The sequence below is a fragment of the Plasmodium coatneyi genome, chromosome 4 (genome assembly GCF_001680005.1).
Source record: "Plasmodium coatneyi strain Hackeri chromosome 4, complete sequence".
In the NCBI taxonomy this organism is placed as follows: Eukaryota; Apicomplexa; class Aconoidasida; order Haemosporida; family Plasmodiidae; genus Plasmodium; species Plasmodium coatneyi.
In genome coordinates, this window is record NC_033559.1 from 508,432 (window position 1) to 533,322 (window position 24,891).

Genomic DNA, 24,891 nt, shown 5'->3' on the forward strand with positions numbered 1-24,891 from the left:
GTACATTTACACTGTTAAATCATCCATTCCATGGTTCTTCATGCTAACCATTTTAGCTAATTGGTTCCACTGTTTTTTTTTTTTTACAATTTATTCTATTACTAATTTATGCCCTCCGCTTATTCGACCATTTTAACCTGTACACTTGGCCATGATAGAATGAGAGAGGAAAAAAAAATCTATTCAGGAAAAACGCCATCCCCAAACCGATGTTGACAAAATTGATTAGCAACCTCAACAGGTGTAACAATTTCCTTACGAGTAAAAAATTCACATTTCAATTTATAAATGGAAGAAGATATCAGTCGAGTATCTTTCGAAAGAGTGTGCGAAAATTGCTCCTCTTCTTTTATAAAGAAATACATCCAGACTTAACACAAGAGTTACCAGAGGAGCTAAAAAAGGTGAACAGCGAATCACTCAGTGTTTTAAATTCATACATAGACATCCTAAGTTCGTCCGAAAGGAGAGAAAATAACATATTTTTGGAAAAAAAAATTGTTTTTTTTAAAGTGTTTGAAAATTCACAGAATAAAATAATCAAGGGGAGGTACAAAAACATCGTCATTAAATTGCAAACCCTGCCGAATAATTTATCAACCCAACAAAAGGAAGAAATCACAGCAAAATTGATATACGACATTAGACAATCTTTGGAGAAAATAAAAAATGCAAACATATTGGACGAGTGCGATAAGGAAAGCATCGAAAATTTGGAGGAGGACATATTCATTAGTAATAAAGGGGGGAAAAAACAAAATGGAGGCATCAACTCCATATGGGACGATTTAACCGAGCATGTAAAAAACACACAGGCGTTGTTCCAACCATCGGAAGAGCAAACCATGTTAATACAGAAACGAAGAAGCTACTTTCATTATATAAAAAAAAAATTAGAAGAAAAATATCAAAAAATTAATCACAAAAAGAGGAGGGAAAAAAAGTTGCTAAAACTGAAGGAAACTGCAAATAAAATAGCACGCGAAAAATTCCCAGACATAGAAAATAAAAAAAATAAATACGACAGTGACATCCTCCATAGCAGTTATAAAATTGTTCAAAATGGATTTGATCCAAATTTAATTTTTTTCCATAAGGACATTAAGACGGAAGAAGAAAAAAAAAAGGCCGTCGGAAATTTATGTGGAATGCACTTGAAGGATGATGCCGATAAATGGTTGCTAGAAAACTGCCTCAAACTTTTAAAAAATCATCAAACGCAAATTCCGCTGGTTGTCTGCCTGGACAAAACCATGTCCTTGTGCCCTACCTTTGGCTTCATTTACGTAATGCCTGTGTGCATGTGCAATCGTGGGGAACACCACGTGGTACCGCACGGTGGGACCCCTGTTATAATGACATTCCAGAGATAGGCAGACGTATATGTGAATCTACCTCCATGGATACGCCACTTCCCCCCTTTTTCAGATCCCAGTCGACTTTTGCGCGAGGGACTTTTTCAGCTTCCTGGAGGGCAATCTTTACCGGGCCAGAAGCATCAGGAAGAAGGTACACGTGGTATAACCTGGGCTAAATAAAGCGCGAACTGAATCGTTTGCATGCCGATCCAATGCGTCTACACTTTTGCTTATCCACTTTCTCCCCATCTCAGGTTTTAGCAAGCTTCGAAATGTGATCTTACCGCAGGCAAGTGCCGGACACCATTTTTTTTTAAGTCAAATTGTGGAAAAAAAAAAAAAATATATTTTTTTTTTTCCTTTTTTTCGTGAACCACGGTACAATCATTAATTTAAAATAGATCGCGCTGGTCATACTGTTAAAAGTTATTTGGTTATATTTAATTTTATAAATATGAATAACTTAAAAATTGGGGCCTCCCTACGCGTGCAAGGTGTGCACCCTTCCTGCTACTAAAGCGATAAACAGCTCATGAATCGCATGGTGGATGGAACAAGGAGAGAAGACAAAAAACAAAAAAAAGGGTACAAGACAAGGGTATAAGAAAAAGAGGTGAGCAACAAAACGGGGTGGGCGCAGAATTAACGGGGGGATGCAAAAATAAACGGAACGACGCAGAAACAAAGGGAATGCACATACCATTCCAATTATTTTTTCATGTGCTCTTTTGGGTGGTTCACCAGAGGGCAGAGGGTTCCCATCCTGCGATGGCTACCGAATCGGCCTACGCGCAAGCGAGTTTGGTACATACATACATATACATGTAGATCGGTATGAACAGATATATTTACACACCTATCTACACACATATGGGTAGCTTCCCCAGCGAGGGTGCTGTGCCCATGAGGACGACATTTAAAAATGAAAAAACAAAGGAACAAATAGGGGTGAAACAAAACAAACGATCGTCCGTGCAGGGGGAGGCGAAACTTCTCACATTGTGAAAAGGGGGCAAAAGCATACTACCAAGTACACACAAAATGAGGCAGTCAAATTCTGCGAAACATGTAATATATCATTGCTTCACCCTGATAGTGAGTATCGTGACGGCCTCGACCTTCTTCTGACTATCTTCGCAAGATATTTTGTAGACATTCTTGATGGCGTCTCGGCAGAGAGGACAATTGGGGAAGGAGTCCTTCAGCTTGAGCGAATTGAATATCATGGACCGTATACATGTTTCGCAAAATCCTCCATGCATACAGGGATAGAGCACCACATTTTTAGAGCGTTCATCGCAAATTTCGCAATACTCCACGGAGGACGTACCGGGGTTGTCTAAACTGTCATATTTGTCACCATCAACATGGTCTTGATTTTCCTCCTCACTATTATTATCGTTCGTCTGCTCGATTTCTTCCCCATTGATGGTGTCATTTTTTGCAATTTTCTTCTTTATATTTGCCCTAGTAAATAAATTCCTCAAGTTAAAAAATTTGTTTTTTTTCTCATATGATTTTTTCAGTTCGCCTTTATTATTCGCATCCAAGTCAATTTTGCTTTTGCTTTCTCGTTCTTCTGAGTTACTGTCCAGGGTGACATCCTCATAAATGTGCTCATTTAGTCTAACTAGAGTAAACTTTTTTCCATTTTTTTTGTTATTTTCAATTATGTATAATTTTTTCTTTCTTTGCCTATTTGATGAGAAATCTTCAAAATTGGTGAGTCGTACTTGTTCTATGTAGGAGTCATTTAAAATGTCTATGAAGAGCACTATGTCGGTCAGGATAATTGTGATAACGGTGGCCTTGCTTATATTGAATAGGATAAAGAGACAAGCAAAGACGATGTTAATGCCGAACAGAAAATCGTGCACATACTGCATGGAGAAGGAAGCCGAAGAGCAATTGTCACTTTCATTTCTTACTGCATATTTTCTGAATACTCTATGTAGTACATACGACAGTAAGCAGAACAGAGATATGTACCATAAGAAATATTGAAAGTAGTAATTAAAAATGGGATCGATATCGTGTAGCCACCAAGTGACGCAGTCACCCCCTAAGATGATCTCTAGAAACAAGATGGTGCTCACTGACCACATGTACTTCGCAAGGTACTTCCTTTTGCTCTCTATCGACAGTCGGTAATTCTTGAAGCACAGAAATAACACAAAATCGTACAGAATTCTGGACAATATTAGGGCGATACGCATGCAGAAGAAAAATACCGTCAGTATTAAAAAGATGGTGCTAATTTTTAAATGCTTCTTCTGAGATACAAATAAAAATACATAATTACTTCCCCCCGTGAGCGTATTTGAGCTTATATTTTTACACGGACTTAACAAAGATTCCTTTACCCTATAAATGGACATATTTCTCTTGCTCAGTTCGTCATACAAAAGAATAGAATTTTCGATTATTTTTTTTTTATTTTTTTCATCATTCGATTTGTAGAATTCTATCAAATTGTCACAGCTTATATTTAACTTGTTAACCACTTCACACATATTATCGTGGAGTGTAAAATTCCCGTTCGATATTTCGTCCCTTATCATGTCATTTGTTAGGTGCCACGTTTTTAATTCCTTCTCATTAAATTGAAACAGAAAATTATTTAAAAAGGCGCTGTTGTAATTTGATTCGACCAGCAAAAACTGATTTTCCGATACCTTTACTTTTACTAGGTTATTATACAGTAGGAAAAATTCCATGCTAAAAAGTGCCAGCATCACAAAGATGAACAGAATTATTCTAATGGCTTTATTCAAATTGTACTCTTCTAAATTAGGCTTTATCTCATACCCTAGTATCTTCCCAATAAAGCATCTCTGATAAAAAGCTAGCTCAAGCCCTTCCTCATTTTCGTATTCGCTTTCATTCACGTGCGTGTTTCTTAAGTCCCTTATGGTTAAGACGTAGTAGTCTAACTCCTCTGCATTCGATGCGTTTTCTACCGAATTTCTGCTTCGACTTGGGTCATTTTGCGCCTCATTCGGGTTTTGGTTTTGCATGCTAGTCGGAAGACCGTTTTGCGTTTCGATGTTTCCTCCACTAGGGGGGTTCTCACAGGTAACATTTCCACTCGGTCCGCTGTCCCGTGTAACATTTCCCGAAACGATGCCCAAAAACTGTCCATTCGAGTCCTGCCCAATGGCGGTGCCTGTCGAATGATTTTCCCCGTGTTCTTCATTTCTTCTGGATGTATTTTGAAGAGCAGAATCATCCCTTAGGGAGGCACTTTCGTCTTCACCCTGTGCGGAGTGCTGACTGGGTCGCGTCCCCGAGAGGCCATTGCTGGGGTTATTACTGGCGTTGTTACTTGCGTTGTTACTTGCGTTGTTACTGGCGTTATTACTCACGTTGTGGCTGGCACCACTGCTTGAGCTATGCCTGCCCCTGTCGGACGCGCCGTTTAAATCATTAGGGAGGGCCGCATCCCCCCGTTCACTCGATTCATGGGGACGCAGATTTGGAGAATCATTCTCCGCACCATGCACATGAACAAATTGAAATTTATTTTTCACCCTCACATTGGGGATTTCCAAATCGCGTACATACGATTTGGATATTTTTCCGTTAATCACTTCCTTCTGATTATCCTTCAAAGAAGAGTAATCACTCATACTTGATGAGAACATGTGCTCCATGTTTCTTTCATTATCGGCACTACGTTCTTCATTTTTTTTTTTTAAAAAGTGGAAGCTGCGGAATGTTTTCCTGTTTTTGGTCCCCTCTCTTGGGGCACTTTCTGGAGCAGGAAACTCCTCCATTTGGCTTTTGCTGCCGGTCATCGTGGGGGCGTGCATATGTGCATACACATACGGCTACTCATACGTATACTCACCCGCATATGCATGCGTATGTACATTCATGCGTACGCAACTTTTCTTTTTTAAAATGGGAACAATTCAACTGTGCCCAGTCGATCTTTTCGATTTATACCTTACGGATGGTATTATTATTTTTTTTTTTTACATGTACGCAAGGTGCACATGGGAAGGTTTGGCCACGCGCATACATACGCATACACATATGTTAACAAATATACACGTAATGGTGCATTTGCCCAGGACAAATTGCATGTTTCCCCTTTTTGTTCACTTAAAATATCGAATTCTCTGCTTCTCTGCGTGGACAAATGTTTCTCCTTTACAATTTTTGGTAACGTTAAAAATGACAAATACGGACGGGTCGGTTGAGTAAAGATGTTCGTTCGCGCGGTGGCCGTTGGGTTCACTTCGTTCCACGTGGATTTGCCTTGCTGTCCCCTTTAAAACGGTTTAAAAATGTTTACAGTGTTTGCCACGCAAAATGCATAGGCAATATGCAGCCGTAGGTACGTACATACACACGTGCGTACGTTCCCGCAGACAGATATACATCTTACGTTTACCCTGCGTATGCGTTACGTGATGGCATACGTTGCAGGCGAAAGTAAACATTTATAAAGACGGAATAAAACAACGTATATCTAAGAACAAATCGAAAAAAAAAAAAAACAGGTAAAACAATCAGGATTGAAAATGAACCTTGTGTTAATATGAAGAATGGCGCTGATTTTCTTCTTAAAGCGGAAGCCAGTTATGCGTAGCAGTTGTACTTCTGCAATCACAGTTGTGCTGCTGGCGGAGTTATTCGCGACAAGGAAAGGGTACCCCCTCAAAAGAGACGCCCCTTTTCTCCTACTTAAAAAACGTACGCGTATGCATACCTACCATGCGCATATGTACACATATGCCCATATCTCTATACACATAAAGGCATGTTAAGAGGTGCACAAAACAGACGCACGGTCTTCCTTTTTCGCCTTCCAATGAGATGCAAACAGAGGAAACTTTTAAATCAGTAATCTAATGGCAAGTACAAAATTTCGGACGACGAATCACTTCACATTTCCTGTGCTGTAATTATGCCGTCTTCCAATTTTATACTCGCCAAAGTATGTTACCAACGTACGCGTAAACGGGTTATGAAAATGGGTACGATGTAAAAGTTAATCAAATACGTATGGCATACAGAACGGAAATATATACATATACACTCAGGGGCGCATAAAAAGAAAAAGTGACGCTAAAATGGCTAATATTAATCACAAAACTTTTGTGAGAACGTTTTTGCATAAAGCATTATAACGTATGCGCGTGCGTGTTTTACGAATGGATATTATCATATAGCATGTATGGGTTGGTTAAAAAGGGAAATTGCACGGAGCAGTCGGTAGATATTTATATTCATTAAAAGTTCACGTATTTGAATAATCAATTATTCGCAATTTTATTTGCTCGCAAAGTATGTTTTATCTATTTCTTTATTTGGCTTCTCTGCTGTAGCACTAAATCATAAGGAGATGCAGAATCGAAACCTTTTTCTTGGGGGCAAAGAATTTTCTTACAAAAAAATTGCAAACTCTCCAAATTGAAATGGAGCGTTCTTCTTCTTTTCCCTTTCCAAATTGGCAATTGCAAAAGGGTTTCAAATTTAAAAAATCATGCCACCACATCATCAGTAATACGGGCAATATATATACGTGGGGCTCCGAATTTCGCATCGCAAATATGCTTAAAATGGTATGGTATGCATAAATAAATATGTAATAAAAGTGCCCATAAAATTGCCCCTATATATATTAACGCGTGCGTAACTTTATGGTATATTTGGCAAATTCCACTCATGGCATGGTTCAAAATTTATTTGCACTCAGAAAACAGCCTTTTCTGTTTAGTCATTTACGAATTTGTGGATTACGCGCTTCTTCAGATTTTAAAGGGGAAAAAAGAGTAAATAAAAGGAGAAAAAAAAAAAAAAAAAAATACACAAATGGGATTGAGTATATATTTTATGACGAACCTTTTTTCCTTTCATCATCATTTTGATTATTTTCATTTTTTTTTCCCATTGTTTTTCCATTTTTCTTCCCCCCCGATCATTTTTTTTAAATTTCTCCCTTTTTTGCATGTGAAGAAAAAACGAACCTGTTGTGAGGGGAAGGGAATTTTGGGAATCCTTGACGTAACGTCAGTACCATCGCTTTACTCTGTTTATGGTCCTTTTATTTTGAAGGAAAAAATTAATTTTGTTGCAAAGTCAGCTTACCAATTAGCGGGTGAAGAAAAAGGGAACCATAACAATTTATATATGTGAAAGTAATGAAGTATACATATATGTACTGTACGAAAGAGTCCACTCTTTTCTTTTAACCATTTTTCCAAATTGTGCTTAATTTTTAAAGAAAATAACCCCCAGAGTCGTTGAGCGGAACACGAACCAAAACATTTGTCTGGTCGCCCCTCCCCTGAACAATTTTCAACAACACATATAAGGTGCCCATATCTGTCTGCGAATTCGTGAACATGTCTTTTCGCGTTCCTGTCTTTTGTGCGCTTTTACTTTTTTTGCATCACCGCTTGTTCATGTTAACGGACAAGTCTTTTTCATTTAATCGCAACTTGGGCGTAAGTTGTACATCCCCAAATGTTCGACTGAATAAAGGAACGGCACAAATACCTTATATGGATTTTTCCTTATAATCTTTAAAAAAAAGAAAAAAAGGAATTTCCTTCCCCCGTTGGTTAACATATTTTGCGCGCAAGCATATATGTGCCAGAACGCATTAATTCAAACATGTAGACCTAACAATATGTTAAGAATGGCAAAAGAAATGTTTATGAGTGTTACGCCATCGAACAATTTCGCTGCGTCCATTTTGAAATGCATCTTTGCCCTGCACCATTTGTTCTCAATCAACGTCGGGTTAACACGCCAGCAAGGCATAAACGCACAAAAAAAAAAAATTGAAAGAGACCATGTCGTGGCTTTAGCCAGTTGATCAAACGTTTACATGCCCCCATTGGGGGAAAACAAATTAACCAACTCGAATGAAAAATTAAGCATTAAATTTGCACGACAGAAATTGTTGTTCACCCTTTTGTGCAACCTTTTTTCATAACATGAATAATGCTCCAAATGATACGAATAATTGTGCACAATTTTTTTGCTCCCATTTGTATATCCCCACATAATTCATTTTTACAAAGGGTGGCTAGCCATGTGAGTTACCCATAACGACACGCTTCTCATCTGTATAGAAGTTGCTAAAAATACGAAATGGTCTAAAGGGGGGAACATCTACACATTGGCGCGTATTTTCGCGATAAGGTATAAGCTTTCTCTTCATTAATCAACGTATGCTGGTGTATCAATTTTGCATTGGCTTACTCCAACTAATTTAGGGAAAAATTAAAGTGACCCCTTTTTTGTAAAGAAAATTAAAATTGCACAAACAGCTCATCTATCTCGATAAGCGTGAAAGGATCGGAGGAAAATAAATAAACAATAATGTAAAATAGAAAGGTACAATTAAAGCATTCCCGTAATGCCCTTTCAAGGAAAGACGGATAATCCTTCTGTCCCTTGAGGCATGCATATGCGGGCATCAAATCATTTTTGCATTTTTACATTTTGGCATGTATGCATGTGTTCCCCTCCAACGTGGAAGAGAGTTGCATTTTTCGTATCCCTAACTATGAGTGACCTGAATAAGTGCAATTCAAAAAAGGCCACTAATCACACGTGAAATATGGGGTCAAGTTACAATGGACAGGAAAAACAAAATGGAGTAATGTTCTCCAAAATGGGAACAAGATCATAAGGCACCAAATTATAAGAGCATAAAAACGACGTGCCTCCTGAGGGAAGCATAAATACTGTAAAGTTGTTTGTTAAAGAAGGTTCCTGTACATTTTAGCAAGAGGAACTTTGCTTATGCAAATGCACATGCACAGACGGTAACGCATTTACACATGTGCATGTTGAAAATGCGACATTTTTGAAACTATGTAAATATTTTCAATAAGAATTTCGGGGGACGTTAAAAGTGTGGTTTCTTTGGGGGAAATTCATTTTGTAATAAACGCTAGCAAAAAGGTTACTGCATCTTATAGCGCCAATGTGACCTTGATACATTGGGGGAAAACATTAATTCGCAATTATATTATGTGCATACATCCGCATATAGATCGCATATGTATACACCTTCATGTGAGAAAATTTTGTTACAAGTGATTCCTCCTTTCTTTTTTCTTACACATAGAGGACTTACAGCAGAACTGCACGTAGGTTGTGTGTGCCCCTCACCCATATTTAAGTGTAACTAATAATTTGAAGCATACCGAATGGGCCATATTGTAAAAGGAGAAATATATATATTTTTTTGTTTTTTTGAGGAGCTTAGGAAAGATGTGCTATCTTCAAAATTGTAATTTTAGCAAGGAGGAAAGAACTACTGCCAATGCACCATGGTGCACATTCACCTAGGAGAAAACAAATCTCTTTTTTTTTTTTTTTTTTTTTGCCCATTAACAATTTTTGCAAATAAAAGAAATAAGCAGGTGTGCTAATTCAAGGGCAGTAAACCAAATGGTACACGTGGACGCAAGCATAGGCAGCTGTGTGCAACAGCCTGGCTAGTTACATGCGGATGCGTAAGGCGAATGAGCCTTGTGAGCACTGCACCCCTGCCCACAGGTCGGCAACGGGTAAGAGGCAGTCCAAAATAATTTGTGCACAAATTTAGGAAGGTTCCTAGGATTACCCTTTGAACGGAAACGATTTCCCCTCAAAGTGCCGCAACAGTTTCGTACTAACTGAAGTTGTTAATCTTTCATCAGCTGAGTTTCCCTCTAAGTATGCTCACTAATATGCACACCTTTCAAGTATTGGTGCTACTCATATGTTTAGACCCCATTTTTCCGCAAAACCTCCCCTGCGTAACCTCTTTTTTTTAAGTTTCCCCTTAAGTATCTTGTCCTTTTCCCTTTTTTAAAATTGTGGTAAATATTAAGTAACAATATGGTGGCAAAGGTGTAAGGTTCCACGATTTTCCACCGCTCCCCCCAAAAAAGGTAACCCTTTGGTAACATACATATATGCACAGAGAAGCAGAACGGCATGTCTCTCAGAAGTCATAGGACACTATGCAAACCTATGCAATGGAAGAAAGTCGACCTAATGCGTAGGTGCCCGTGTGCAAGCAGACACACCACGCTTGAAAATTAAGCAAATGTGTACACAAGTACCTTTTTTCCAGAATAAATCAAAGTGCCCTTTTGTGCATACGTGCCAATTTATTGCTAATGCACAGTGGGAGAAAAAAATAAAATACGGCATATATCACCTTTTTTTAAATATATGTAAAAAAAATGCATTTATTATTTTTTTTTTTTTCCTTTTTACGGTAAGAGAATTGCAAAAAAAAAAAAAAATAAGGTAAAAATAAAAAGAAAATATGTGTGACCCTCAAAAAATTGGCAAATAATTTGGGGGAAAAAAAAAAATATACATATATACACCAATTTACCAATTTTTTTCTTTAATAAAAATTAAACCTTAAATTAACAATTAATTAAAAACTCATTACACAAATGAGAAGGTTTGAAACGTGTTAAAGAAATATATATATTAAATTAATATTAAAAATAAACATGCAGCACAATAATTTTTTTCACGTAATTAAGTAACATTTTGTACACAAAATACGCATTATATGCCATTTTTCCGCATGGCGCGTAATTATATAAGTATGCGTGTACGTATTATGTATATCCCCTAGTACTTTATTCCCATAAGAATTACACTCGTGTAAGTTTACATAAAAACGAGCACGAAACATACGTACCTGTGCGCGCTTCCTTGCGTGCGCATGTAACAATAGAGATAATGCGAATTAAAGTCGTAATAATTAAAAGCCCCTGAAAAGAGAAAAATAATTAACTCTTTTTAATTTTCAAAAAAAAAAAAAATATAAGCGGAAGGGATACACAAAGGAAAAATTTTACGTATGCAAGCACTTTTGCATTTTGTTAATCCCTTTTTATTTTACACTTTTTTTTTATAATAAAATGTAGCAGTATGCTTTTTTTTTTTCTTTTTTAAACATTAAAGAAAAAAATTAAGTGACAGTTTGTGTGCCGTGTTTGTACTTTTTTTTTTTTTTTCCGTAAAATGAACTTTATAAACTGTATTTAAAAAAAAAATAATAAGCATAAAGCACGTAGGGTTTTATGTGAACACACGAAGCTATATTTTTTTTTAGCGCTTTACGATAAGCCAGCAAAGGTATATGCGTAAATGCGTGTATTAATATATGTGCACACATATGTGCGCAGTACGAACTCGCGCGTAATTCATGTACAATTGCGTTTTGCGTACGCATACACATGTACCCGGCCGCGCACTTGCGTACAAACGCGTACACGCACATACGAAGGTACACTCACGCGTAAGTACGTACATACATACATCCATACGTACGTAGGCTTATAGATAGATAATGTACAAATAAATATGCGTACTACGAGCAAAAGGAAAACAAAAAAAAAAAAAAAAAGAAGAGAGAATGCAATTATAAAAAAATAAAAGGTGACAGATGACACATACCAAATTAATCAATTAAGGAGAAATAATATCAGCATAAACGAAAATCGTGTATGCATGAATACGTGTATTTTATGTTCATACATGTATTGCATGATTTATTCACGTTTTCTCGCACCTTTACATAGGCCCTCCCATCTTTATAGATACACGTCCCAGTTTATGTACACCTTGCCTGTTTATATTTTTTTTCCCATTTACACGTACACGTAAGCGTATTCCTGATTGCATATAAATGAATTAAATGTAAATTAAATACACTATGCTGTGAAAAAAAAAAAAAAAAAAACGAAATCGCGAAGCTGTTGTGGATACCCACAGCATTAAAAATATAGATATATTAAACTATAATTAAATGCTCATATATGCCTTAATGTACGCATTATCGTATGCATTTTTACCACCTACATGCGCAGGCACGTACGCATTTATGTGAGTTTCCTCTCGAGAGTAAACTGAAATATTTAGCAGTTTACCTACATGTGTACGTTTACACATACATCTATAGGTACACAGCATATGTGTGTGATTGTACCGCCTCCTCCGACGAACCGGAAATTAAAATAAAAAAAACACACACCAAAAAGGGTATAAAACATCATACTCTAGAAGGGGGGAGGAGGAGGAGAAAAAAAAAAAAAAAAAAAATTCGCACACGTCATTTATGTGTACCCTGTGTAAATATTTCATGCCTGTTATTTTTTTAAATATGTTATAAGAAAACATCCTGAGGAGTATATACCCTTTGTGTATGCCCCTATGGATGCGTACGCGGATGCTTATGTATACGTACATATTCATATAACGTATACATACGCGTCCACAGATATAGGTAGATAAGCTCATCCCGTGTGTATACACTTTCATGGCACACATCCCTAATTCACACGGCTTCTCCTTCTACAGTACAGCATCCGCTTCTATATGCCTACCTACGTTTGTGCACAGCCAAATACACGTGTGCAAAATTCAAGTTATATCGTCTTCTTACTGCGTATAATGTTATAGTTTCCATCACACCAGATTAGTTATATGTGTACGTACAACCCCTGGTACACATGCCTGCCGAACATACTCCCCCCCTCCTTTACATGTATGTGCCACCCAAACGCATACATATGTGTATGTGTGTATACATGCGCTTTAGTTTTTACGATCACTTTTCACCATGGAATTCTTGAGCAACATATATGACAAGGTCCTGTCCGGTTATGTGTCCACCGACGTATTTAAGTATAAGACGTGGCAAGAGGGCGTGCTAGGGAAAGATCGAACCGCCTGCAACGGCAAAGGAAACGATAATGACACGGACACCGTGAAGAGAAAGTTAGAAGATATTTTGGGGACCTTTGTGAAAAATGGAAAAATATCACACGCTCTGTGGGCCCAACACAAAATGTTCATAGGGGACGAAGGAATATATATCCTAGGGGAAGTAATAACCATTTGTCAAATTGTGGAGTTTATAGACGCAGACGACCTGGTCGAAATAAACAGCGATGAAGAATTCAAGGAGAACATTTTGGAAGAGTTAAAAAGAAGGTTAAACATAAAAAGGAAAACGGAAATGTTGGAGGAGAAAATTATTACAAACATATCCATGTGTAACAGCAATTTTGATGGAGACGAGGGGGATGATGATGGAAATGGCGACTGGAATAAGGACGATAATGAGGGGGATGCAGATGGGGACTGGGGAGGTGGAGGTCGCGGTTTCGACGAAACCAGCAGGGTGGACAAGAAAAGAAGGAAGAAGAAAAAAACGGATAATCACAACGATGATGAAAGTAGCTACAATGACAGCAGCTATAACGACAGCAGCTGTAACGATAATCCACGTGATGATTCCAACCTGGGAGACAAAAACGCCGTGTCCAATTTCGTCGAAATGCTATGCGCAGGAAAAACGAATAAATTTGGGTTCTGCGAATACGATCAAAAGTTCAATGATAGATACAATATGAAGAATGGTAAAAACGACCGCAAGTCGTCCAAGTCGTTAGAAAACTGTATATTACCCTTTCGCGAGGATTACGAGCACAAATACGTGTGTCTCCTACTAAACCATTCAGGAAAACAAGAAGCGAGGATTTTACGATTTAGTAGGAACTGTGAAAGTACAAATAAATTATTGGACACGCTAAAAGGAACAGTTACCTTCTTAAATGAACTGCGATTTTTATTCAAATTTTTTAGATCACAGGTGGTGTTAAAGGATAGGATTTATGGAGAGTTTTGTGCATATATAAAATTCCATAGGAGTGATCCTAATTTTAGTGGCACCAAAGCCATGAATGAATTTTTTAATTCGCTAAATGATAGTGCACTCAAGCAGCTATTCTTTGGCCTGAATGAACAGAATTTGAATTTACTAGAAGAAGCCATATCCTATTGTCCCATCGCTACTTTTTCCTTTTTTAAAAATATTAAGCTTTTGAAAAATATCAATGTGAATGCCACTAGGCGGACGTGGAAGGCTGTGTGTGGGTTGCAGAGGTTGTACAAAAATTTGAAGAAGGTGCGCGAAAAAATGGCCCTGGAAGATCCCCAATTCATGTGCGAGGAGTACAGCTCCTCCTGCGTTGGCAGCAGCGGTAACGTTGATGCCCATCGCAACGGTAACAGTAATGCTAATGGGAACCGTGATCAAGGATACCACGATCAGGGAGACCACAACCACGGCAATCATCACAACAACAGTCATACTTATCCCTCCTCCAGCGAGCACGCACGACTCGACCCCGCACAAGGTAATAACTCCCATTTGTATGAAACGAAATTGCTGCATGAGAAAGAAAGAGAGTTAGGCTTTAAGAGCAGTAGTAGCAGTGTTTACGCCGGTGGAACGAACGCCAGTGCTGTTGCAAGTTCGACTGCTTGCACGAGTACGTGCTCTGTTTCGTGCGCTGTTAACAATTGTAACCATAGTAGCGGCCACGTGAACAGCGGCATCGTAGGCAACCTAGGCAACAACAAAAAAAATAAAAGCGATTTATTTACGGATAAATCAGAAAGTAAAGAATACAATCATGAACTGTTTAGTAACTCATTAGATTTACACACCGAAGAAAAAAAAAATAAAAATTTAGAAATAAACAAACTAAATGATACCTGTTTATATGTTACCTCAGATGAAGAGGGTCTTCAAATGGCCAGGAGTAACAACGTCACGGGGGAGTTAAATTGCGCGAACAGAACTATCGAGGAAAATAATAAAACGTTACTAGATCAAACGAGTAAAATGTTCTTAGATGATAATTACAGAACGGTGGATGAAATGGGAAGACGTTTAAGTGAAAACAGATTAATGAGGGAAAATTCCTTGGATGATGTAAGAGCTAACATGATTAAGTTATTTAAGACGTATGGAGGACAGTGTCGTATTGGCAAGGTACAAGGAAGGTGTGAAGACGCGACGTTTCAAACGGATATACCACCTGCGTTTGGCATATTTGATGGGGTGGGTTCTTGGAGTTTGGAAGGAATAGACGCTTCTAAATTTTCCATCGGTTTGTCACTTGCTTGCCAGAGGGAAGCAGAAAAGTTATCGAAAAATTTAAACGACTATGCAAAGGTGTCCTACAATACTATTGTCAGATCGAAGCTGCTGTTAAAAAATTCACTAGACAGCGTAAAGAAAGAGTACGCAGATGCGTATGGCAGTTCGACGGCCATCGTAGGTTTGATAGATGAATATACTGGAAAGTGCGGGATAGCCTCTTTAGGAGACAGTGTGTGTATGATTCTTCGAAGGGAGTTCCTCCCAGGGGATATAAATTTCGAAAGAGAAACTTACCCCAAATTTCCAGTGGAATCCTTTTTGTATTATAATAATAAAGGAAGGAACCCTTCCATAGTGCGTAAAATTATATGGAAGACGAGTGAACAGAAATGGGAGAACGGAGCCCCTTACCAGCTATCCAACTTACCTGATCGTAGTCAATGGAAGGATTTAGAAGATAGAGGTCTACACAGTTTTGTAAAAATATTAGAAAAGGTAGATATTGATGGAGATTCACCCGATGATGCCGTCAGCCCTCCATCGGAAATTTTATGTATGCCCGGAGATCTTATCCTACTAATGAGTGATGGTGTTAGTGATAATCTCTTCGATGAAGAAATAGAAGCCTATTGTACCTTCGCTATCAGCCCTGAAGAAGCATGCGAGTTAGGAGACCCAAGTGCATTCACCCCTGCTCAGGACATAGCTTATTCTATTACGAACATTGCTAAGAGGAGAAGTGGGGACAAACTTCACAGCAAACCGTTTTTCCCATTTCTTGGGAAGTATAGAGAACCAAATAGAACCTACAAAGGAAATAAGGTAGATGATATTTCGTGTGTTGCCATATGGGTAGTCTGCGAAACGGAAGACAGTGTGAAAAATTTCGTTGCTAACCCGGATGAACCATCCATATTAGAAACGGACAAATATTATTCGAATAATTATTTCCAACAGTTTAACAAAATAACGGACATTTGTACACCTACCAAGAAGTTTATCAAAGAGAAGAATCGCATCGAACGTGTTAATTTGGAACACATTAACATGGATTCTGACGGGCTAAGCGGGGAAAGAGACACCACACACGGAACTTTTGGTCACTCCAATAGTTCCAATATGAATGCCCATTTTTCAGCCAACTTTTTCGACTCCTCCGAAACGCCCATTAAATTTAGCGTGTCCGATGATAACAAATATCAGGACTTAAGCGACATGGTGTTAAAGGACGAGGATGACCCGAGCAGCGCCGATGGGGAGGATGAGCATGGCGACGCTGACAATAGCTACGGCGGTAACAGTCACGGTGACTGCAGTGACGATGAGGAGGTCACCCTCTCACGTGACAACCCCAACGCTATTGACTCAAACAAGCTGAGTGACGACCTGGATTCCATGAAGACGCCAAACAGCAACAGCCTCAAGTCAAGGTTCAAAGATCAAATTTTCAACAGGGACGACTTCGACCACACCCCGAGGCAAAGAATATCAGATGATCGGTTAGAAGAACAAATAGAGAGAATAAATAACATGTATATTAAAACCCCCATTTTGCATATTGATAAAAACTTCAAGAGCAACAAAACTAGTGTAAAGAAAACGAAGGCTTCCAACAAGGGAAAAGGCATGAACAATAAAAAAATGGAACAAGGAGATATGTCTAGTATGTTGAATTACGAAACGCCAAAGAAGCAAATGATCATGAGAAGTGGGACGAAGGAAAAAGCGAACATAGGCACATCGATAAATGAAAACGCAGTTATGAATTCTTTTATAAATAATGAAACGCCCGTTAAGTCGAGCATCACGAAGGATACTTCACTAAAGGTAGATAAAAAAATTGCAAAAAATAAAAGGAAGTCCGTGTTCAATTTTGATAAAAATGAATCTCCAAGTAAAATTAGCTACTCTAAAAAGAGGAGTAAGAAATCTTAGTAAATGGAAAAAATATGAACTCAAGATATACCTTTAAAAGGAAGAATCACGAAAATGTTTTTTTTTTTTTTTCCTAATTTTATCAAGTATAGCTAAATATGCACTTCCCCTCATTTGTTAGGAAACGTGTATCATTTTTTTTTTTTTTTTTTTGAAGTGAATATTTGCCACTATCGTGTAACATCTTGTACAATAGAAGAAGTGAAGCAAAACCAGACAGTCGTATGTGTGTGTTCGTGTGTGTAAGCGTGTGCATGTGTATATGACGTATATGCACATGTTCTAATCAATGTGTAGCTTCGTACCAACGCACGTAAGGGTACCCCTTAGATTTGTGTTTTAAAAATTTGGCTATAAAATATGTGCGCCGTATATATATGTGCATTGTCCTAAGCGCTTGCTTAAACATGTATGCGCTTACGGAGTGTAGGTGTCTGCGTATGTATATACATACGTGCGTTTGCGTGTGTGATGAACATGCCTATGCAGAAAGGAGGGAGATCTACGACGCACGATAACCTACCTCTACAGACGAAGGGATGGGTGGGTGTGTATACAGATGCCTACACTTTTGCACATATATATATATATATAGCGCACATATGAAACAGCATTTTTTTCTCTCTCTTTCTGCTTCCTCTTTTCCTTCTGTACTTCTGTTTTACCCCCCCTTCCCTCCTGCGAAGCTGCCATCTTTATTAGATTTTGTGAAATATGTATATGTCTACAGGCATATACATATTGGTAAAAAATTAAGTATGCAAGTAATTTCCACATTTTCTTTCTTTCGTCATTTTCCCCCCTTTTTATGCTTTAAAATTTATTTTTTATTGTAAATTTTTTTAGAAATTTTATGCTTGCTCCACATGCTCGTCATAAGGTTTCCATCAGCCCATGTTTTCTATTTTTTTTATGCGGGTGTGTATGCGTGCTTATGATGTGCATGGATGCTGGCACATGTGCAGACGTGCATGTCTACGCAGGCGAGCACAACTGCATAACTGCGCAGGTACATCGTTACACAACACCGCTACATAACACCGCCACACAGTACCGACACGCACCTACACACACGCCCCCGCACACTACGTGCTCCCCATTTTATTGTTATTAATTTTGCTTCTATATGATGTAATTTCGATATTTTTAAAAGTATAATAATTTAGACAAATATATGTAAAAATTCCATTCAGTTTTTTAACACTTTTTTTAAGTAAAACAGAGCAAACGCGTTCGTGTAGAAGTACCCTGCACCGTTCTACAAAGAATAGGGACTAACATTCGGGGTCTAAACCGCCGGTTAGAAAAATACATTGAGCTAGGAAGTGTCAGGGCAGTGGGATAGTTTTTCATTATTTCCCCAATTAAAAAGGAAAAATTAGCTCCCCATGTATTCACTCTGTTTGGACTCTTCAATTCGAGTTCTCCCAGGTGCTGCCATTCTTCTGGACGTACCACCTAATGAAAGACGCCCCTTTGGATAAAAAGATTTTTTATTTATCTTTTTTTCTTTTGCTGCTTAGTCACACTTTTTACAAAATTAACGGTAAACAATTTTCCCTGTTAGTATACTAAATGTTAATCCAATTTATAGGATCAAAAAAAAAAAAAAAAAAAATTTAATCGGACGTAAATTCCAACTCGTGGGAAATTAGACAACTCCACAACAAATAATTACGGGGTATAGGAAGCGCTACAAAATTGCACACGAATTCCGCACGCGGAAAGAACATGCGCATTAGTGTATATAGGCAGAACTGCACTTTTAAAAAAACAAAAGAAAAAAACTAATTAATTTTCAGCAGAAAATTGTAAAAACAGCCACTCGGGCGCATTAAATTTTCTTTTTGGAAGGGGGGGCCGGGGATCAGGGTTTACGTCCCCAAAGATGCGTTCACAAAGGTAATGTACCAGACCTTCCGATAAATCGTCCCTATTAACTCTCGATTTTTTCACCATCTGTCTTCTTTTTTTTTTTCTTCTTTTTCTTCTTTTTTAAATTCTCTGCGTTTTCATTTTCATGTTCATTAATGGGGTTCCATCCGGGCACTTTTCTTTCTGTGCTTTTATTCGCCAAAATTTTCAGGGCGCTATTTGTGATCACCTTTCTTGCGCTTGCAGCACTGTTGTCGACGGGATTCTCGCTTGCATAGGTCTTCGTGCTGTAGTTCGCAATCCTGCTCTGGTTCTGCTGCTCTAGTATTTTCCCCTTCACTTGATATACGCAGTTTTCCTCCTGCCATGGGGGAAGGGGTAAAGTGATGAAAATTAAGACGCAAGTGGGTTTTTTTATTCGCGCAAATGGTTACGCGTGGTGGTGAGGTGGAAGGAGCACCGCATAGATACTCACCTGTGGCATGTAGTCCGTCCTTACACGGATGGTTTTTCTAAACGTGCCGTCACTCCTCTGGGTACCCTTAATAAATTTCTCATTGGTTTTTTCATTCAGTATGTAAACATCCCCTAATGGAGTCACCACTTCCTTCAGATGATTTTCTTTACTGTCGCTATTTTCAAAAGAGTTGGGGCTCCCTGCAAACTTATTCGCTGTGGCGCTTCTGCTGTTCATAGTTCTATGTGTGCTGTTTATGTTTAAGACGTTGAAGTAAAATGCTAATTCCTCCGAAGGTGCAGCAGTGGAGTTGACAAAACACGGTGGTGTGCGTGTGTGCATCTACGTACATACATGCGTGATGAGCTCGTGTAATTTCCTTTCACGGGAAAATTTTCAATGAATGTGTGTCTCTCCAAAAAGGTGGCAAGAGTGAATTTAACAGCATTGGTGCTTTATCGCATTTGTAACCTTCCTTGGATGGGTAGACGCTGAGAAGCATTCTTCACGCGCACAATTATTTTCATATAGAATGCATAAGGGGAAGGCAAATCAAGCAAGTGCTGTTGCAGGGTTGATAAACTTATATATTTAAATCTTAAAAGGGGCATCAAAAAAATGAAAAAAAAAAATTCAATTCTTCAGCTGATATTTAGGAGGCTGAAGGGAAAATAGTTCATACGCCAATTGGGGGTAACATTTTTGCAGTCTCTTCGTCAAATGGAATACAGGGAGTTGTTCCACTTGGGGCGGAAAATTTACTCACTCACAAAGGGTGTTTTCCTTCTATATTTTTAATGTGCAAGCTGGGGGAAAAAAAAAAATTTCCTCTCCACTAAAACAATTGTGGGTTTATGTTGCGTGAAAATTGGGTTAAACTGTTGCCTATTGCCTATATTATGCCGATAAGCACGTGACATATTCCATTCCAGCAGGTAGGCAAAATGCGTTGCATCAAAAAGAGCGAATGAGATTACTCTGACTCACGGTTTCTTACATTCATTCGAAATGGTACGTTAATATAAGGTAGTTACAAATGTGTTTGCAAAATTGTCATTTGGTTAATTCGTAAAGATGAACTGGTTTTGACAGCCCGCAAAGAATAATACATCCATCCCGATGAGCAACTTAATTGCGTACAGAAAAAATATCAACATCTTCCTCATTAATTTTTATTTCTGGTTTTTAATCGCCCCTTTTATTATTATACTAATCTACTATTTTCTTTTTCTTTTTTTTTCCATTCCACCGCCAGCCCATGGGAACAAATTTTTGTAGCACAAAAAAAAAAAAAATCCTCACGTGTGGCATACCCAAGAACGGCAGTCGTAACACTCGACTTTGCTTTAACAACAACAAAAAAAAAGTTTGCCTCTTGTTCTAGGTGTAACTAACCGTTCCGGATTTTTATTTGAATTTTTCCCTTTCTCATATCACTGGATGTGCGTCGCTATTCCTCATCATGCATTTTTTGGGAGACCATAACTCTCTACGCGAACGAAAAATAACTTTGCAGTTTCGTGTAAGAGATTCTCTTTTGAACTTCACATAGTCGCATGTTTCGATCTTTTAAAAAAAGTGACCCCATATAAAGTTGCCTTTACATTTTTACAACACCCAAATGAGGGAAAAAAAAAAAAAAAAAAATGATACGAAAAACTACAGCGCGATGATATTTACGGAACAACATTGATATGGAAAAAAAAAGTGTTTTATTCCAAAAATTTACAGTATCATAGGACATATAGAGGAGAAATGTTGTAGAAAAAACATGTCAGATCATACACGAAACATCATTAGGATATTCAAACAAGACAAAAAAAAAAAAAAAAAAAAACGGATTATAGTGCACAATAGAGCGTGTTTGCCATTGTGTGCATAAATTGTTACGCGGAAAAAAACACAACGGGGGCTTAAACAGGAGATCACAACATTCCTATCGTGGAAGTAACCCTCCCCCCCCCTTTAGTAATAGTAAATGTACCCATAGTGGTTATCCCGCTTGAGGTGAATATATAAAAATTTCAAAGATGTGAAGGGCTTCCCACAGCAGTAATATATTCTATGCGTTTTCACATGAACGAAATGATTTTCCAGACTCCTCAAACTGGAAAACTGCTCATCACAGTAGCAACATTTATTCGTAGCTATCATGTTTTGTAGCCACGGGGGTTGTTTTCCTCTCCTGGATGGGGAAAGCAAATGTCTAAGGGTGCAGTAATATCTCGGGATGGACTTGGTATAGTCATGTTTGAAGTGCTTTAAATAGGACAGCTTGTAGTATATTTCCTTCTCAAGTTCTTTTACATTTTTGTGCGGTTCATATGGCTGCAACGCGTCACTTGTTTTCCTTTCATTGTACTTTCTATGCCCATAATTGTTCCTTTTTTGCGTTATATAAAAACCACTTTTATCATAAAAGTGGTGATGAACATCTTTGCTTTTTTGTACACCCCAAAATGGATAATCAGATTTGTCATTTTTTTTATGTTCCTCTCCATTGATATAGGTTGCCTCTTCGTGAAAACCTACCATTTCGCCCCTACCATTATTGTAAACCTTACGCGGACCTGCTGTGTAATATTTCGGGCTGCGCTTAGTCCAACTGGGGCTGTAATACGTGCTGTACTTATCCATGTAGTTGTTTCTTCCGGCTGTCCGCACGGCCAAGTGATGGGAGTTACGCGGGGGGAAACTGTGTCCGTTGAGGAGGCTTTTTTTCCCAGCCATATTATAATGATTGTATTTCCCGTTCCAGTTGTTCCAGCGATGGTCCCCACAGTAGTCCCAATTTTTCCAATTGTCCCAGTGATTATCCCACCTGTTGTTCCACTTGTTACTCCACTTATTGCCCCATTTGTTGCCCCATTTTTCCCCGTAACTGCGATAACCCTTCAGGTGGCTTAGGCCGTCTCCATCCCTGGTCCACCTCACCTTGGCCTTCCTGCTGTGCCCATATTTCGGACCATAGTACTGTACCGTGTTATTTTGTATGTATATGTTAACCGCTTTCGTATTGTGCGTGCAACGATTGCTCGGTTGGTGGTCAGCGTTGCATTCGATGGGACTCCCCCCTTCATCAGTCACGTTCCGAAGGAGGTGCCCATTTGTGCATTCCTCCCCATCGACCACATCATCGCCCGGGGTACAATCCGAATGGGAAGGAGATAGTTCCCTTATACACCACTCCCCCCCCTTACTGCTGGGAGCCAAATCTGTGTGATTCGTTTTGGCGGTGTGTAAAGGTGGTCCATTTGGGGGGTCATTTTCCGGCCCATTTGTGTGCCCCTCTCCGCTGCACGAATTAGCCGTTTCGTCCTCGCTAGCGCTCATTCGATGCAGCGCTTCTTTGTTTAAGTCTTCTTCACTAAGAGAATGCGTGGTGAAAGACTTCGACATATGGTACTCTCTCTTGCTATTTAGCGTATCACACCATTCGAGGCATTCTTTGCTATTCCCCTTAGTGCTACCATAACGTAGGGAAGATTTTTCTCCTGAATTGAATTTGCCAAATGTATCATTATTAGGAGTAAGCACGTTGCTTTCTCTGCCTATGTACAGTGTCAACTCCTGTTCCTTACCAACAAGGTTATCATTCGCATTTTGTTTTTTTTCCTTTGTCTTACTCTCCCCGTGGTTGTTGGCATCTATATGTCTGCTCACTTGGGAATTACCTACGATTAACATTTCCGCCTTGTCCATTTCGCTCGTATGGTCACTTAGTATATGAGGAGGTGAACTCTCTTCTCCCTCAAGGTCTCCTTCCTTTACACCATAGTCGCTGCACTTTGTTTCCCCCTTCCGGTTGGTACTCCCCTTTGGGAAAATTTGTCCCCCTTGTTGCCCCTCAACGTCGGGGTCTTCTCCACTATCGTCATTTCCACAGGGGGAATCTTCCCCAGTTGGTGATTTTGCTCCTCCTTCGATTGGACATTCTTTCGAATTTTCGCTGACTTTATTACGAAGACATTTATTAAAAAGAAAGAATTTTTTCAAGAACCCCTTTTTGTCCTTATCTTTCTCCTTAGAGAGAACTGCCTTATTAACTGCCTTACTTAATGGAGTCAGATTGAGCTCATTTTCGTAAAGGCTATTCCTAATGTGTGCATTTCCCTTTTGTAACTGTTTGCCTTCCTCTGGTTGAATCTCCGTCTGGGTTGATTCAAGCGGCTTGATTTGCACTTTCTTCTCCTCACGGAAGTCTATCGAATTACGTTCCCCCTGTCGCTCCCCATTCGTTGCACTGCTTATTGCGCTGCCATTTGTTGGGTTCATTTTTACTTTCGTTGTGCCCGCTTTTACGTTTTCACTATCCAACGTAGGTGATTTTCCACGATTGAGAAAAAACAGGTCCTTGCATTTCACCTCTCGCAAAAATGACTTATCGTTTTTATTGAAAAGGTCTATTTTTTCCTTTACAGTTAAATCATAACTGTTGCACAAAACAGTTTTCTGCAGTACATCATTTGTGTAATTAAAAAAACTATTCGTCGAGAATAAGTCATAAATCTCCTCCTTCTTCAAATTGCTTTTGCAAAGTTTGTAGTTCACTCCGCTTAGCAGTCGGATATCTATTGTCACTAGCCCCTTCAATCCTATTATGCATATCTTCACATTGTCTTTCGAAAAAATGTAATTGCTTCCCTTGCCAGGGTTTTCTTTCCAGTTGTGCTTCTTTGCATTTTGTCTAATGTCATTCAAATTTAGCCACGCATCCTTTTCTTCATTCGGAAGAGCGCTAACTACGTTGGTCATTTTGTACGTACAAAAAAATTGTTCTATCAGGGGTGCCCCCTCGGGGGACATACGTAGCAAGTTCTCAAAAAGGGAAATGTCACAAATGGGGCAATAATAAATGCATGCGGGGATATATTCAAAAAAAAATTTTCTTTCTTCCTTGCTTCTTTAAATGTATATATAAGAATGTTCACCCTTCGTTTATGTAAAAATGTGCTTCCTATCATTTGGGCTACCTTCCATATGTTCATCGAATAGAGGAAAAATTACCCCCACGGAATTGCCCAGTGTGTGCTCCTAAATCCTCGGTTGGGTTAAAATTACGAGCAAAAATGCACCAATGATAATTTATTCGAGGAAATGCCTTCACGGAGGGGCCATAAATAAAACTTCGCTTACTGACCGTGATGAATGGCGATCGGATTTTTTCTTTGGGGGGATAAAAAAAAAGAAGGAGGATACAACTGCTAACAAGGTGGTTGCAAAAAAGGATATTGGGCCGTTCGTCTGTTTTCCCGCCCGTCCATTTGATTTTTTTCTTTTCCTTTTTATTTCTCTCTTTGGACAATTTGCCACTCATAACAATGCGC

At 38.7% G+C, this 24,891-nt stretch overlaps 5 protein-coding genes across 5 annotated transcripts; 2 read left to right on the forward strand and 3 right to left on the reverse strand.

Moving 5' to 3' along the window:
- Positions 1–209: 209 nt before the first annotated feature.
- Positions 210–1,636, forward strand: PCOAH_00007150 (Uncharacterized protein; the record flags this gene model as incomplete). The annotated part of the gene is made up of 3 exons (XM_020057525.1): positions 210–1,286; positions 1,429–1,509; positions 1,613–1,636. The coding sequence occupies 3 exons, from the start codon at positions 210–212 to the stop codon at positions 1,634–1,636; spliced, it is 1,182 nt and encodes a 393-aa protein (XP_019913248.1).
- A 798-nt stretch (positions 1,637–2,434) lies between these two features.
- Positions 2,435–5,155, reverse strand: PCOAH_00007160 (Uncharacterized protein; the record flags this gene model as incomplete). Its single annotated transcript, XM_020057526.1, has 1 exon — positions 2,435–5,155. One exon carries the CDS (start codon positions 5,153–5,155, stop codon positions 2,435–2,437), a length of 2,721 nt encoding a protein of 906 aa, XP_019912997.1.
- A 7,808-nt stretch (positions 5,156–12,963) lies between these two features.
- On the forward strand, positions 12,964–17,232 carry PCOAH_00007170 (Uncharacterized protein; the record flags this gene model as incomplete). Its single annotated transcript, XM_020057527.1, has 1 exon — positions 12,964–17,232. One exon carries the CDS (start codon positions 12,964–12,966, stop codon positions 17,230–17,232), a length of 4,269 nt encoding a protein of 1,422 aa, XP_019913095.1.
- A 1,936-nt stretch (positions 17,233–19,168) lies between these two features.
- On the reverse strand, positions 19,169–19,801 carry PCOAH_00007180 (Uncharacterized protein; the record flags this gene model as incomplete). Its single annotated transcript, XM_020057528.1, has 2 exons — positions 19,169–19,468; positions 19,583–19,801. 2 exons carry the CDS (start codon positions 19,799–19,801, stop codon positions 19,169–19,171), a joined length of 519 nt encoding a protein of 172 aa, XP_019913032.1.
- Positions 19,802–21,529: 1,728 nt separating this feature from the next.
- PCOAH_00007190 (Uncharacterized protein) lies at positions 21,530–24,319 on the reverse strand (the record flags this gene model as incomplete). The annotated part of the gene is made up of 1 exon (XM_020057529.1): positions 21,530–24,319. One exon carries the CDS (start codon positions 24,317–24,319, stop codon positions 21,530–21,532), a length of 2,790 nt encoding a protein of 929 aa, XP_019913131.1.
- Between the last annotated feature and the right edge of the window lie 572 nt (positions 24,320–24,891).